We start from the raw sequence: 14,852 nt of genomic DNA on the forward strand, positions 1-14,852 counted from the left end.
GTTACATGGTTACCATTAGGCCAGTCTTTTATTTCAGACTTTTTTTCACTTGAGTACAAATTTCATCAGCTGACATAATAATATTCAAGAGTAGGGTGCTGGAAAAGCACACAGGTCAGGCAGCATCCAAAGAACAAGAGAATTGATGTTTCGGGCAAGAGCCCTTCATCAGGAATTCCTGAAACACCGATTCTCCTACTCCTCAGATGCTGCATGACCTGCTGTGCTTTTCCAGCACCCCACTCTCGACTGTGATCTCCAGCACCTGCAGTCCTCACTTTCTAATAGTAATATTTAAACCCTGTCACCAAAGCATTAGCGTGGAGTTCTGGATTCCTGGTCCAGTGACACTATCACTGCATCATATCCATGCCCAGCCCTAATTACCGAGGAGGGGTGGTGTTACTGATCTGCCTTCTGAACCACTGCAGTCATGTGGTGTAGATACACCGACAGTGCTGTTACAGAGAGAATTCCTGAAGTTGAGGATAATTTGTTAAAAATCACACAACACCAGGTTATAGTCCAAAAGGTTTATTTGGAAGCACTAGCTTTCAGAGCGCTGCTCCTTCATCAGGTGGTTGTGGAGTATAAGATTGTAAGACACAGAATTGATAGCAAAAGTTTACAGTGTGATGGAACCAAAATTATATATTAAAAAAGACCTGGATTGTTTCTGAAGTCTCTCATCTTTTAGAATGACCATGCTGGTTTCAGTTCTTTCATATGTAAATCCCAGAGCTTTTGTTAAAGTTACATTCTAAAGTAAACTTTAACAATTGGTGCCATGTTGTCCCAGATAATGCATTGAAGGTGTGAGGTGCCCTGTGTGAGGCTGTCTGTGGCCTAGTGTTCAGACTGATTCCATTTCTCAGAAAGGGATTTAAAGAACCTTACATGGATTCATGCAGTTTTTGAGCAAAATAAAATGTAATTGTGCAAGTACAAATTCATCTCACAACCATATATGTGGGTGTGTATGTGCTTGGTGGAATTGGGGAGGGGGGGGTAGTATGAGTTTCTGACTGTCTGTGAGAGAGTGTGTGTGAGTGTAATGGATATAAGTCTGTAGGAGTGTGTGTATATGTGAGAATGTGTAATGCAGAGGGGTCACCTGACATGAACCGAAAGGTCCCAGTTGAGGCCATCCCCATGTGTACTGAACTTGGCTATCAGTCTCTGCTCGGACACTTAGCATTGTTGCCTGTCCTGAAGTCCACCTTGGAGGATGGTAACCCGAAGGTCCGAGGTCTAATGTCCCGGACCGCTGAAGTGTTCTCTGACTGGGATTGGACACTCCTGTCTGTTGATTGTTTTGCAGTGTCCATTCATCCGTTGCTGTAGCCTTTGCTCAGTCTCGTAAATGAACCGTGACTCAGGACAGTGTTACCTGCCAGTCGGAGAACACTTGCATTATCTGGGCAGACATAGCACCTATTGTTAAAGTTCATTTGAGAATGTATGTTTAAGAAAAAGGTCTGGCATTTATATATGAAAGAACAGAAACCAACATGGTCATTCTAAAAGATGAGAGACTTAACAAACAATCCAGGTCTTTTTCAAGATACAATTTTGGTTGCATCACAGTGTAAACTTTTGCTATAAATTCTGTATCTTGTGATCTTGTACTCCACAATCACCTGATGAAGGAGCAGCGCACAGAAAGCTAGTGCTTCCAAGTAAACCTGTTGGACTATAACCTGGTGTTGCGATTTTTAACTTTGTACACCCCAGTCCAACACCAGCACCTCCAAGTCAGGATTATTTGTGTTTATATTTAATTCAGATGTTTGTTGTATTTCACGTGATTTTGTTTTATGGTTATTTGTTTGTATTATGGTCTTTTGAAAATTTTACTGAGATATCTCTATAGTAACTTGTATTTATGTAACAATATTTCACAACATAATCAGACAAAAATTTATCATTGAACTATATAAAGACACATTACAACAGGTGACTGAAAGCTTTTTCAAAGCTGTGAGCTTTAAAGAGCAAATTATAGGAAGAAAAAGAGAAGCAAAGTGGGAGAGAGGGTTAAACTGTGAAGTCTAGAGCACAGTGTCTACACATTTGTGATCATTGGTTGAACAAGGTATTCCTCATCTTGATAAACAATAAGTTGTTACGACTTGCCTGGACGATTGCAACACTTGAGAAACTTGGCAAAGCAGGATGAAGCAGCCCACTTATTGGCATCACATCCACAAACATTCATTCCCTCTACCATTGATGCTCAATAGCAGCAGTGCGCACTATCTACAAGATGTACTGCAGAAATTCTCCAAAGTTCCTTCAACAGCACCATCCAAATCCACAAACATCACCATCTAGAAGGACAAGGGTAGCAATACATGGGAACACCAACAGCTGTACATTTCTCCCCAAAGCCCCCCTCATCCCAATCATTCCTTCAGTGTCGCTGTGTCAAAAACCTCGAACTCTGTGTCTCCAACAAATGGATAGCAGCGATTCCAAATGGCAACTAACCACCATCTTCTGGAGGACAACTTGGGATAGGGAAAACTTTCTGACCCAGCCAGTGACACCAAGCATCCTGCAAATTAATTTTTAACAGCTTATTAGACTTTCCTTTGTAAATGTGCATTGTTTGTTAATGTATTTTATCAGGCAGCCCTTTTCTGTGTAAATAATCGAATGTTACTCCGCTTCTTTTAGATTAGGTTTAAAGAAATCGAGCATGAACTTGATAATAAGACCCATCTTGTGGACCTTCGCACCATGGAAGTGGCTGATTTACAAGAAGAGGTCAAGGTGTGTGGATTCAGTGCTGTATTTGTGTTAACACCAAGGCCTTGCATTTATATGTAGACACTTTAATACAGTAAAACTTCCCAAAGGGTTCATAGGAATGTTGTCAAACAATCTAGACACAGAGTTGTATAAGGAACTATTAGGACATAAGCAGTATGTATCATCACTGTATTTGGTAGCTGTTGTGCTATCAGATACTTTGGGGCGAAGGTTTCTAAGACTACAGGACAGGAGCAGGACTGTGGGACCAACTGGATCTCTGCTTTTAAAAGCCAGTACAGGGATGATGGAAAGAACGGCCTCCCGTAGTTTACTTATATGAATTAATCCAGATTTGACAAGTATGATCCTGATAAATTCTTAGCGCAGAAATTTTGTTGTTTTGGGTCTTTTCCTGTGAAATGGTTACAACAATTTGATTTGCGTTCACAGAAGCTGAATAGGAAGATTGACAATTTGAGGGTGGGTTCAAACCACCGAAATGGAACGTTTCAGCTGGAGCATCCTAACCCCTACAGCTTGACTGTTCCAAAAGTCCATCCTGGACATTCTGGACTCCTGTTTGGCAACCCATACTCCGAATGTGGTAGGTGATATCGAATTTCATGCTCCGTGTCCCTTTGTTTTTCCTCATGCTCCTGCTTGTACCTCAGTCTGATCTGGGTTTTGGTTCAAAGTCTGTGTCTTTCAAAAACATGATTTTCACGAGGACGTTTTTAACATGAGACAACATTCAATAAGCTTCACAGCATTATCAAACAAAATAAGGACTCTTAAGTTTAAAGAAGGATCTTGGAAGTGGGAACCACAAGCTTGATTAAAGAGGAAGATTTTAAGAAGTGTCTTGCAGGAGAATAGAGAGACATTGAGGTTTAAGAAGGGAACTCCAAAGCTTAGGACATTTGAAGCTCGAGACACAACTGCTACTGGCAGGCAATGAAAATAGCCGGGAGTGGGGTGGAGGGAATACGCATAGGCTTTGGTTCGAGCAATATGGTATTCCCAGGGAGGAGTTAGCTTGGAAGAGATTAAAGATAGGAAGGGACGAAGCTATGGAGGGATCTGAATGTAAGAGTGAGAACTCTTAAAAGCCATGTGGGTTGTCAAACACACAAGACTTGGGTGAGCAAGACTTGCTGTGAGTAAGGGTATGGGCAGCAGAGATTTGAATGAGCACAAGTTTATGAAGGGTGAGCAAGGAAGATCAGTCAGGAGTTTTTGGGATGGTTGAATCTACAGGTTACAAAAGTACGAGGGTTTTATCAGCTGGTGGCGTGAGGAAGAGCAGTTATAGGTGTGAAAATAGATACCTAGGTCAGTGCTGAACTTTGGAGTGGGAGATTTAAGAATTGAGATGAAAGTCTTGATTAATAACAATAATTTTGACGTTCAGTAAAGATGGAAGTTTTCAGAGAAGGCATTCACAATCTGATATTTCCTTGTTTCTAATCTCCTCTTTTCTGTAGTATGGAATGTGACCCTTCACTTGAAATTTTTATTCGGAAATAGCGGAAATTTAAATTCGGAAATTTAAGGGCGGCACGGTGGTACAGTGGTTAGCACTGCTTCCTCACAGCGCCAGAGACCCGGGTTCAATTCCCGCCTCAGTCTGTGTGGAGTTTGCACATTCTCCCCATGTCTGCGTGGGTTTCCTCCGGGTGCTCTGGTTTCCTCCCACAATCCAAAAATGTGCAGGTTGGGTGAATTGGCCATGCTAAATTGACTGTAGTGTTAGGTGAAGGGTAACTGTAGGAGAATGGGTCTGGGTGGGTTGCTCTTTGGAGGGTCGGTGTGGACTTGTTGGACCGAAGGGCCTGTTTCCACACTGTAAGTAATCTAATCTAATAGCAACACCATGGTTAGATTAGCATTTCTGTTCAAGGAGAAGAAATAAAGAAAAAATCTTCCATTTACAAATCACCTTTCACAGCTTCAGGACATCCCAAAGTGCTTCACAGCTAACAAAGTATTTTTGAAGTGTAATCATTGTTGTAATATTAGAAAGACAGTGGCCCAAGTAACAGAGCAAGATCCTTCAAAACACAATTTTCTGACTAGCAATAATCTGATGTAACTGGTGGATAGAGGGTAAATATTGGCCTGGCCTGGACACCAGGCAAAATGACCTTAATCTTCTTTGAAATTATTGTCTTGAAATACTGCCTTCAGGATTTGATAATCAAAATAGTTAATATGTTTCAGGAAAGCCATCATTTAAGTGTCTGATGAGTATTCCCTGCAAGTGAGTGTAACTTTTCAATGGAATACTGTATATAAAAATGGTAAATGAAATTTCTACACGGAATGGAAGTGCCTAAAGTTTTCATTTTCATTTTCATGGAAGATATAGACGTGTACCCTGGATCAAATTATTCAGTGACTTCTCTATGTTTAAATCTTTATCCATATTAATTCTGTGCATTTCAATTCGAGTATTGCCAAAAGAAGACATTTTATCTAAGTTTATCATCTTGCAGTCATTAGGACAATTCAAAGAATCACCAAGTCAAGGGGAAACCCAATATTTACACTGCAGAATAATACTGATTGGTAAAAATGATGCCATGAAGGCTGCACCAGTTAATAATGATTGTCCGTGAACTGTCAGACTTTGTTTACATTTTAAAGCAGGCAAGTTGCCACCGTGATTCTTTACACTCTCTGGATCATCCACTAAATGTTCAATTGCAGAATTACATCTAATATTGGAGATGGTAATACGCGTTTTGCAAGTGTGGGTTGATTTGGATATGGTCGGTATCTTGTTTGTTGTGAACAGCGGAAGGTCAATGTTGTTTAATATGATTGTCAGCCCTTGAACTGAATGACCTACATTTCTGACATCATGTTTGGCATTGATATTCACATGGCTTATTTGTGTAATAGACAGAACATCTTTTTGGCTTGATGACAGCATCCTGAGAGTGGCAACTATCACTTTGTGTTCCTCCTGCATCGTAGCAACATGAAAACATATCGAAACTTTTGAGATATCTTACCCTTCCAGTGTAATTTGGCTTAGATTAGATGCTTTTCAGGATCAGTTTAGGAGGTGTTATGAGTTTGTACAAGAAGGAAATAAATTGATCAGGATAGCTGTTACCACACAAGATGGCTTTGATAACTATTTCAGCATTAGGTTTGCACGATAAACAAAGAGTTGGCCATTATTTATGAGGTTTCTGATTAATGCCAATCTTCTATTAACCAGTGAAGGTAGGTTTGCAGTAGACAAGTAGTAGAGATCTCCCAGGCTGATTTCTTAACTCAAACATCAAGAAAAGGGAACTTATTTGACTGTTCCATTTCAAATGTCAATTTCAGCACACGAGACAGTTCATTAAGATATTTAAGGAAATTCCTATGATGATACTCATGTATCATCTACATATCAGAAATCTGAAAGGTGTAAATTACTTTTCATTCCATAAAAGATACATTTTTTTCATGGAATCTAACAAGGGCTAGGCCTAATGGGGCTTTCATGACAACATCATCCATTTGTGGTATTGTTAAAACTGAACTCAACCACAAGAACTCCTGAGTTCATACGTCCAATGGATACTGTTTCACACACTGTCAGGGCTGGATTGCCTGGATACAGTGCTGCACTGCAGATGTCTGTAGCTTCCTTGAGATGCACATTGATAAATAGATTAACGATGTCAAATTGCACATGGACACTGCATTGTTATTGATATAGTCCTTCACGATCTTCACCTTCTAAGTGGAAATCCTGCTCACAGCAGGTTATACCAACTAACTCAACTGTTTGGTCAGTTCACGTCATACAGAAGCTGTTGTGCATAAGAGGAGCAGGAAAGCATATCATTGTGCATTGGGCAGTCTTCATGTATATGAATGCTGTGAGCCATGAGGACAGACCCTGTTGTTTCTATCACCCAGCAGCTCATTGTTGTTATGTGGGTTCAGCATTTTTTTCAAGCTTGCTTTTGATAAGGACTGTCGAAGCATCAATTGGACAACATTTGCTGCATATTCCCAAATGTGTGAAGAATTATGCTGACAACCAATTTATGATTGCTCATTGAGCTTTGTGTGGTACCCTTGTATGTATTGGAAGCTACTTGGATTAACACAGAGTTCTGAGCTGACAGACAGAAAGAACAGGTGTACACACTACACCTGTTTTAACTCAACAGATATGTGACAGCTATTTGCTAATTGGTCAGTGCATTGCCCCAAGAAATCAGTCACTTGGTTGACCTTATTAAGAAGCCTGCAGTTAACTGTCAATCATAATTAATTGGTGTATTCTCTATGGTAATATCTTTACTAATCAAAGTCCACTTGTCAACCAATCAGTATTCTTCTTCCGTGCAAATATAAATATTGGTTTTCATGTTAAATTAATATTGTACAAATTGTCCTGTTGAGTACTGCAGCACTCAAATTCTACCAAATTAAATCTCACTTTGTTCATACTGACAGGTCTTGGGACTTTGATTTAGGAACCAGTGAGGGTACTGAACTAAGAGCAGCCTTTGCAAAGTTCCACGCCCATGAAATTCAGACAGAACAAACCAGGCTAGTGGAACAGTTCCTTGGGCTTCAAGTACCATGTGGGACTAAAGCCATTGTTTTGAGAAACCCAAATAGCTGAGGTGTAGATCAGATGTGCTGTCAGTGAACAACAAAGCAGAGGCAGAATGGCCTAGTGCTAAAGTTCCAAAACACAGAAAAAAGATAATCTACCTGTCGTACCTGATTTTGAATTTTAGTGATTTGAATTTAATGAGTGATATGTATGTATGTGTGCGTGTTTTTTTTTTCTTTTCCTCCTTCATGCAGGGTTGGGGAGATGGGGCTCTCCTGCAAGATAGAGGGTGGGGGAAGGAAAGGCTGGAGTAATGGTGGAGTCGCATGCAGAGGCAGCAAGACAACAAGGAACTGTTCATCCTGTTATAAACGTGACCAGTGAGGAGAGGGGAGACAGCTCGCTGTGTGATTATTTCAATAAAGAGTCCAAACTTTGACATATCTGTCTCTGCACTGTTGTGTTCTTCATGTTTCTACTTTCACCAAAGTCGCCACTTTCCAAGTGACAGGATTTCCAGTTTATATTGAAAGCTATGTGACTTAGAACGTTATCGCTAAAAGCTAATAAAATAATGGGCAAAATTTAAACACTTTGGATGGTGGAACTCTGAACCAAAACCAAAAAGTTGTCAGAAATATCAGATCAGGTAGTATCTGTGAAAGAGAGTTGATGTTTCAGGGTGATGCATTTGCTCCAGCATTGGAAAATTTTGGAATGAAACTGGATTTAAGAAATGTGAAGGGAGGGAGAAGGGAAAAAAAACAAAAGACATGATGGTGCAAGGCCAGAAACAGGCAACAGTGATGGAGCATGGAAAGAAACAAAAATAGGACTGGAGGAATTGTGAATGGAAATAGCAGAACCGTCCACAACTGCCACTCAAAAGAACAATGAGGGCAGAGATTATATGATTTGAAATTTTGAAGTCAATAAATCTGGAAGGCTGTAATCAAAACAAAAGAACTGCAGATGCTGGAAATCAGAAACAGAAATTGCTGGGGGAAAAGGGGAGTTAACATTTTGGGTCCAATTAATTCTGCTTTCTTTCCCCAGATACTGCCAGACCTACTGAGGCTTTTTTCCTCCAGCAATTTCTGTTTTTGTTCATGTGCTTAATCAAACTTACTTTGAGTTTCTTTGTAACTTTGTAGGAGACTGAGGACAGTGAAGCTGGAGTGGTAATGGAAGGAGAATTAAAATGACAGAGTCAGAAGTTTCAGGGTCACACCTATAGATTGAATGGAGGTGTTCACCAAACAATTAGTCAATCTGCGATTGGTTTTTCCAATTGGAAGAGACTGCAACATGAGCAGCAACTTCAGTATTGTAGATTGAATGAAGTGCAAGGAAATCGCTGTTTCACTTGTTGGGTGTTTGGAGATGCTGATGGGAGGTTTGATTTTCGAGTTGAACCGGAGAGTATGGATTGCTGAAATACAAAGTGTTGAAGAAACTCAGCAGGTCTGACAGCATCTGTGGAGAGAGAAACAATTGATGTTTCGAGTGTGTTTTACTCTTCCTTGGAACTGAATGTGCTGCAAGTTCAGATAGGTTAAGAGAGGATTGAGGGAAATTGAGATAATAAGTATTCATGGGAGTTCTCAATTAAACAGTTTAGAGAGGGTAAGACACCAGAGGCAGAGATCTAGACAGAACAAAAACTTTAAGGATGGGAGAAGGGATCCACCAGATGAAGGGGACAGCATATGATTGTCATTTATTCTCTGCTGTTTTGTGCCCACCCACCTTTTGTGTTTTGCCTTCTTCCCTGCTTTTGTATTTGTAAACTGGGAACAACTTTACAAAGTGGAATTCCCTCTTGAACGTATGTACCCCTGCACATCCCCAACCCATGGAAACACCATCTGATTAGCGACACCATCACTTATCAGTGTCTCTAGAGTTTGTAATTTGCTTGGGACCATTCTTTCAAAGGTCTTCAAAATTTTGATTTGGAGATGCCGGTGTTGGACTGGGGTGTACAAAGTTAAAAATCACACAACAATTGTGCTTCCAATTAAACCTATTGGACTACAACCTGGCGTTATGTGATTTTTAACTTCAAAATTTTGATCTTTATTCAGAAGCTATTTTTTGAATATCATGATGAATGATTATGTTCTGACGGTTTCCAAGTAAATCACTGAATTAAACCCATCTGACATTCTGTTTAAAACTCCAGTATTGGAGATTGAGACTGGGTTACCCTAAAATTTGAAGGAACAATTCCAAGTCTCCAGAAACTCTGTTGGGTGAATCCCAAAAGGCCACATCACAATGTCTCCTTGGAGAGTTGAAGTTTTGCTGTTTAAAATGTAAGGTTATGTGGGAATGATGTGCCCTCATTGTGCAAAAACTATGCAATAGACCAGAAGTGTTTAAATTTTATTGGCACAGAGGGGAGAGCCTCCTTCAGCATTGCTGTACACTCCAGAGTTCGGCATATTGCCCAGCGTGAAGCCAGGATCTCTTTGGATCCTGCATGTTTCTGTAACTAAGCTTGGAGAGGTGCTCTTTTGTATCCAGTATCTCCAATTTAATGTTTTGGTGTTGATGGGTCAGTGTTTTGACATTTTATTTTCATTTCGTTTCTGTACGTCATACCATTTGGCTAACATGAAGACCAAACTGCAGCCACCTGTGTTTAGTCAAAAACCAATTGCTGTAATTCAGCTTCCTTCCACAGTCTGGGGATGTGCGGGACAGGTGAATTGGCCATGCTAAATTGCCCATAGTGTTGGGTGCATTAGTCAGAGGGAAATGGGTCTGGGTGGGTTGCTGTTCAGAGGGTCGGTGTGGACTTATTGGGCAGCAGGGCCTGTTTTCACACTGTGGGGAATCTAATCTAATCTAATCTTTCTGAACTGGTTAATCCTTCAACAGTCCCTCAATTATAAAGATCCAATTTGTCTAGCCTGTATTTTTTTTTGCTTTTGATTTGTCTTTATTTTCTAATGCTCCAGATGCCAATGATTCACAGACTGGTGGAAGCCTTGACGCTGTACAAAACCTGGATGGCACGGTAAATCATTCCACTTTCAAACTAACTCTTTAAAACTTATTTCCTGTTCTGGAGAAGCACTTGATCTCATGGCAACCGCTTGGTATGAAATGGGATTTGATCCCTCTCAACACTTTCACTATTGAGCAAAGTGGAAACTTATTGGACATGCATGAGGTGCTATTAATCTCAGCTAGACTATGCAGTTGTATAAATTCAATTGAGACAGGCACTTGGAACAAATCAGATAGGAATACATGAGGACAAACTGAAGCTTGACTTTGTTCTTCATGTATCCAATTCCCTGCACTTGCCCCCAAGCTTGAGCCAGCAATTTCTATTTAAGTGCAAAACTTGGAAGATGAAAATGAAATGAAAATGTGAGAATGTTGACCACCTTCACTCGCCTTGACTAAATCATTGATTCAAATTGTACAGACTCCTGTGGCCCTTCGCTTGTCACTTCTGTCAAGTCAAAGACCCAATTATATTAAGCCTTTGCTTTCTACCAGTCAGCCACTTTTCAATCCATGACCATTTGCTCCCCCCACACCATGTGCTTTTACCTTACACAATAGTTTTTGATGTGACACGTTATCAAATATCTCTGGAAATTGTCTGCAGGCTCACTTTATCTGCAGTGTAGTTAGTTTTTTTAATACTCAATCGTAGGACGTGTGTATTGCTGACCCGGCCAGCATTTGCTGACCGAGTTAGTTGCCCTTGAGAAGGTGGTGGTGAGTTACCTTCAATTAACTCCAGTGCATTGATTAAGCATGATGTGTCTTTTGACAAAACAATCCTGATTTCTCCCAACTACCTTGACTTTTTCTAAATGTGCAGCCCTAGTCTCTTCAATAATCAGTTGTAACATCTTCCCATTGACAGACATCAAGCAAACTAGCCTCCTGTTTCCTGTTTTCTGACTTTCTCCCTTTTTGAACGTTTTCTACTTTAAGTTCAATACATCCTTTCGGGAGTTTTGGAAAATGAATACTGACGCATGTACTCATAACAACCTCTCTTAAGACTCTAGGATGATGTCTGTCAGGACCAGCAGAATTGTCACCTCACAGCTCCATCAGTTTACTAAGCTATTTTCCTCAAAATTGGAGTTTCATTGAGGACCTCTTCCTTGTCAACCTCCTAATTTACAGCTATTACTGAAAGGTTTTTTTGTTTCCACTATAGTGAAGACAGAAGCAAAATAGTTAATTAATCTGTCTTGAGAAATCTTAATGTAATTCCATCTCTGTGCTGAAGCAGGTGAGTTATTCTGAATGACAGCAGTCCTGAAGTATGTACAGGGACATCTTATGCATTATTCACAAGATATAGAGCACACTGGTAAGGACAACATTCATTTTCCATCCCTCTTTGTCCTTCAGGAGGTGGAAGGGAATTGCCTTCCTGAAACACTTCAGTTCTTGAGATTTTGGAATCAGTTTGGTAAAACTGAGTATCTTGTTGGGTAATTGCCAAGAGTGGTGGTGGAGGCAGTTACATTAGGGGCATTGAAAGGATTTTTAGGTAAGCACATGAATATGCAAGGCGTGGAGGGATGTGGACCAAGGCCAAGTAGAAGGATTAGTTTAATTTGTTGACATGTTCGGCACAACATTGTGGGCCCAAGGGCCCGTTCCTGTGCTGTACTCTTCTATGTTCTGTGTTGTATTCATTAGTACAAGCCTCTAGATTGCTAGCCAACAAGGCTACTGTGGCCCACGGGCTTTTGCCCGAAACATCGATTTTACTGCTCCTCGGATGCTGCCTGACCTGCTGTGCTCTTCCAGCACCACTAATCCACTCTGAGTATGCAAATCTATACGAATTACAGTGGCTGTTTTAGTGACCGTGAAGGACTATTGCTGCCAATCCTGGCTCTGCCTTGCCATAGATCATTGGCAGTCGGGAGCAGGATCCTTGGTTCATTCCCACCATTTCCTTTTTTAAATCTGCAAACAAGTACCAGGTTTGTATTTGCACCCCTCCTGTGTAATAGTGGTTCAGTAGTTGCATGATTTGTGCACAGCCATTGCAGTTTAGTAATTCTTTAAGAGGATAAACAAATCACTTTAATTTGACAGTACAATCTTAGAAATTGTTTCAGTGATGCTTTTTCTTTCTCATTGAACAAATTATTGTGGACATGCAATATTTTGAGATAGGGTGCGGAGAGAAAGAAGGACTCCTGGTGTATTCAAATTTTCAAAATTTGGATCAACCCAAGATCAAATCCTGGAGCACAGTGTCAGTCTGAGCATAGGTACAATCAATGGTGATTTGTGCTGAGGGAGCTCGTATTACAAGGCATACTTGTGGAGTGGACTAACTGTTCATTTCAATACACAGGAGGACACTCCGATCAGGGAAGACTCTATTCCTGCTGACTGGTAAGGGCACGTTGTTGTGATGTTTCTCTTTTTTTAAAAGAAAGTTACATTACCTGACATTAAATGAAGTTAAATGTAATTGTGTTTTGTCTGTTCATGAAATCCCATTCTTACATTTAAACAATGTGAAATCTTACAGCCAAAAGTGTCCAGTATGTGAAGTCCTATTCCCGCTCCACATGGAGGATTTTGACTTCGAGCAACACGTTCAGAAACACTTTTTGTTCAATTGCCCTGTTTGCCAAGAACACTTTGCAGATAACCAACAACAGGCTTTTGAAGCTCATGTTCAGTCCCACTTTTTGGACTTTTGAGGGGCAAGTAACAAAACTAGTTTGACTTCTGCTTTATAAAGGTAGTACCACTTTTCAGTCTGAATTTTATTTTTTAATTTTGGCTCTTATCTTATTTTATTAATTAAAATCTTATTACTGTTCACCCAAATATGACACAGTTGAAGGGATGAACAGGGAGCTTGTTGCCTCATCCGATTAATATTACTCTTGCATGAGCCCTGCAGAGTGACTTGAGAATAGTGTGTGTGATTTTCCTCATGGGTGAGTGCCTGAGTACGTGTGACTTACTGATTGCATTGGGATTCAGTCCAAAGATGGACTGGTATCCAACAGTGACCTTTTGAAAGGCTTTTTCACTTGAGCTAATTGCAGATCTTAGAACACACTTATTCTTTAGGTCCAGTTGCAAAAATTACATACATATGGCTCAATGCAAATTTTGTTTTTAAAATGATAAGTACTGGGTGTTTTTGAACCAAAATCTGAAACTAGCAACCATTTACAAATCTGCAAAGTCTCTGATCTAACAACCATAAAACTTGACACTAATTAGTACGTTGTGGAAAAATCCTGTCCTAAACCATACTATCCCACAACTTGCTTTGCATATATACTTCATACATAAATAAATCTCTAGAGTTATGCTTCAAACTTATAGCTACACAATTCACCTCAAATGCTGTCAGTCTGCAAACCGAACATCACATACAAATCTCTCTTATTAGCAGAACATGATATAGTATGTGCATAGCAATACCCTCCTCAGTAAGTAATCTGGTATCCAAGTACGGTTTAAAAACACGAGGAGGTCTGTTGATATCTCGATAATTTTTGACATTTCCATCCTCGTTTGAATGGATTACATTTCCAGGAAATAAAATAGTTCTGAATTTCATGTGATTTAAATTGGAATTGTGCATTGTCGGAAATAATTATCAAGTTGGTTAACTTGAGATTTATGGAGTTGCTACAAAGAGGCCTTTCTTCCTGGTTTTTTTATTTAAAAGCGTTATGGAATTTCCATCATACTTGTAGAATATCAAATGTAGCGTACATTCTATACAAGTTTATTCCTAATGATTGTGAGAATGATGGATACTTGGTTTGACTGTTGGAATTAAAATGTGCCTGTTACAAATTTAATTTTAGTGTACAACACCTATGTTGTAATTTCAATTAATGAAAAATGGAATTGTATTGCTACACATTAAAGATGCTCACATTATGACATTGGATTGTTCTTTTTTTTTCTCAACAATGAGCCTAATTTTGTGAATCCTGATTGTTCATAGAGCTACTTTAGATCAAAGCTTTCCCTAACATCAAGCTGAGTAGTTGTGTAAAGGATCTGTTTAAAATTAGTTATTATTTCCCTCTCCATTCTACTCACAGATCTGTCCTTACTCAGTGGCAGCTCTTGTGCCATTCTACATTGTGGTCTTTGAGGAATGTTGATGTTTTCTCCTCCACTTCCATTCCCACAGTCAAGTCTGATTCTGTCTTCAGATCCACAGATTAATACATCTCAGCAAGGACCCTTTTATGGTCCACCCCCATCTCACAGCCCAGGGAGCTTTGGACCCAGTTGTAGCTGTACAGTGGCAAAAGTGAGGACTGCAGATGCAGGAGATCAGAGTCAAGATTAGAGTGGTGCTGGAAAAGCACAGCAGGTCAGGCAGCATCCAAGGAGGAGGAAAATTGACATTTCAAGTAGGAGCCCTTCAGGTGTACAGTTGCCACCTGGAGGTTGACATATTCACTCAGCACACATCACACATAGAAAATGATGTCTGTTTTGGAAAATGACAATTAATTTTACCAAGAAT

General features: G+C 39.9%; 1 protein-coding gene across 2 annotated transcripts in view; it reads left to right on the forward strand.

The window, feature by feature from the left end:
* The window catches only part of LOC140465678 (uncharacterized), a 62,526-nt gene extending 48,270 nt beyond the window's left edge, over positions 1-14,256 (forward strand). For both annotated transcript variants that reach the window (XM_072561275.1, XM_072561274.1), the window contains exons 12-16: positions 2,680-2,775; positions 3,208-3,361; positions 10,300-10,358; positions 12,690-12,730; positions 12,870-14,256. In XM_072561275.1, the coding sequence (XP_072417376.1) occupies positions 2,680-2,775; positions 3,208-3,361; positions 10,300-10,358; positions 12,690-12,730; positions 12,870-13,044 (525 nt within the window). In that variant the 3' untranslated portion in view covers positions 13,045-14,256. The remainder of the gene's footprint in view (positions 1-2,679; positions 2,776-3,207; positions 3,362-10,299; positions 10,359-12,689; positions 12,731-12,869) is intronic.
* Positions 14,257-14,852: the final 596 nt, after the last annotated feature.

The sequence above is a fragment of the Chiloscyllium punctatum genome, chromosome 42, assembly GCF_047496795.1.
Source record: "Chiloscyllium punctatum isolate Juve2018m chromosome 42, sChiPun1.3, whole genome shotgun sequence".
In the NCBI taxonomy this organism is placed as follows: domain Eukaryota; kingdom Metazoa; phylum Chordata; class Chondrichthyes; order Orectolobiformes; family Hemiscylliidae; genus Chiloscyllium; species Chiloscyllium punctatum.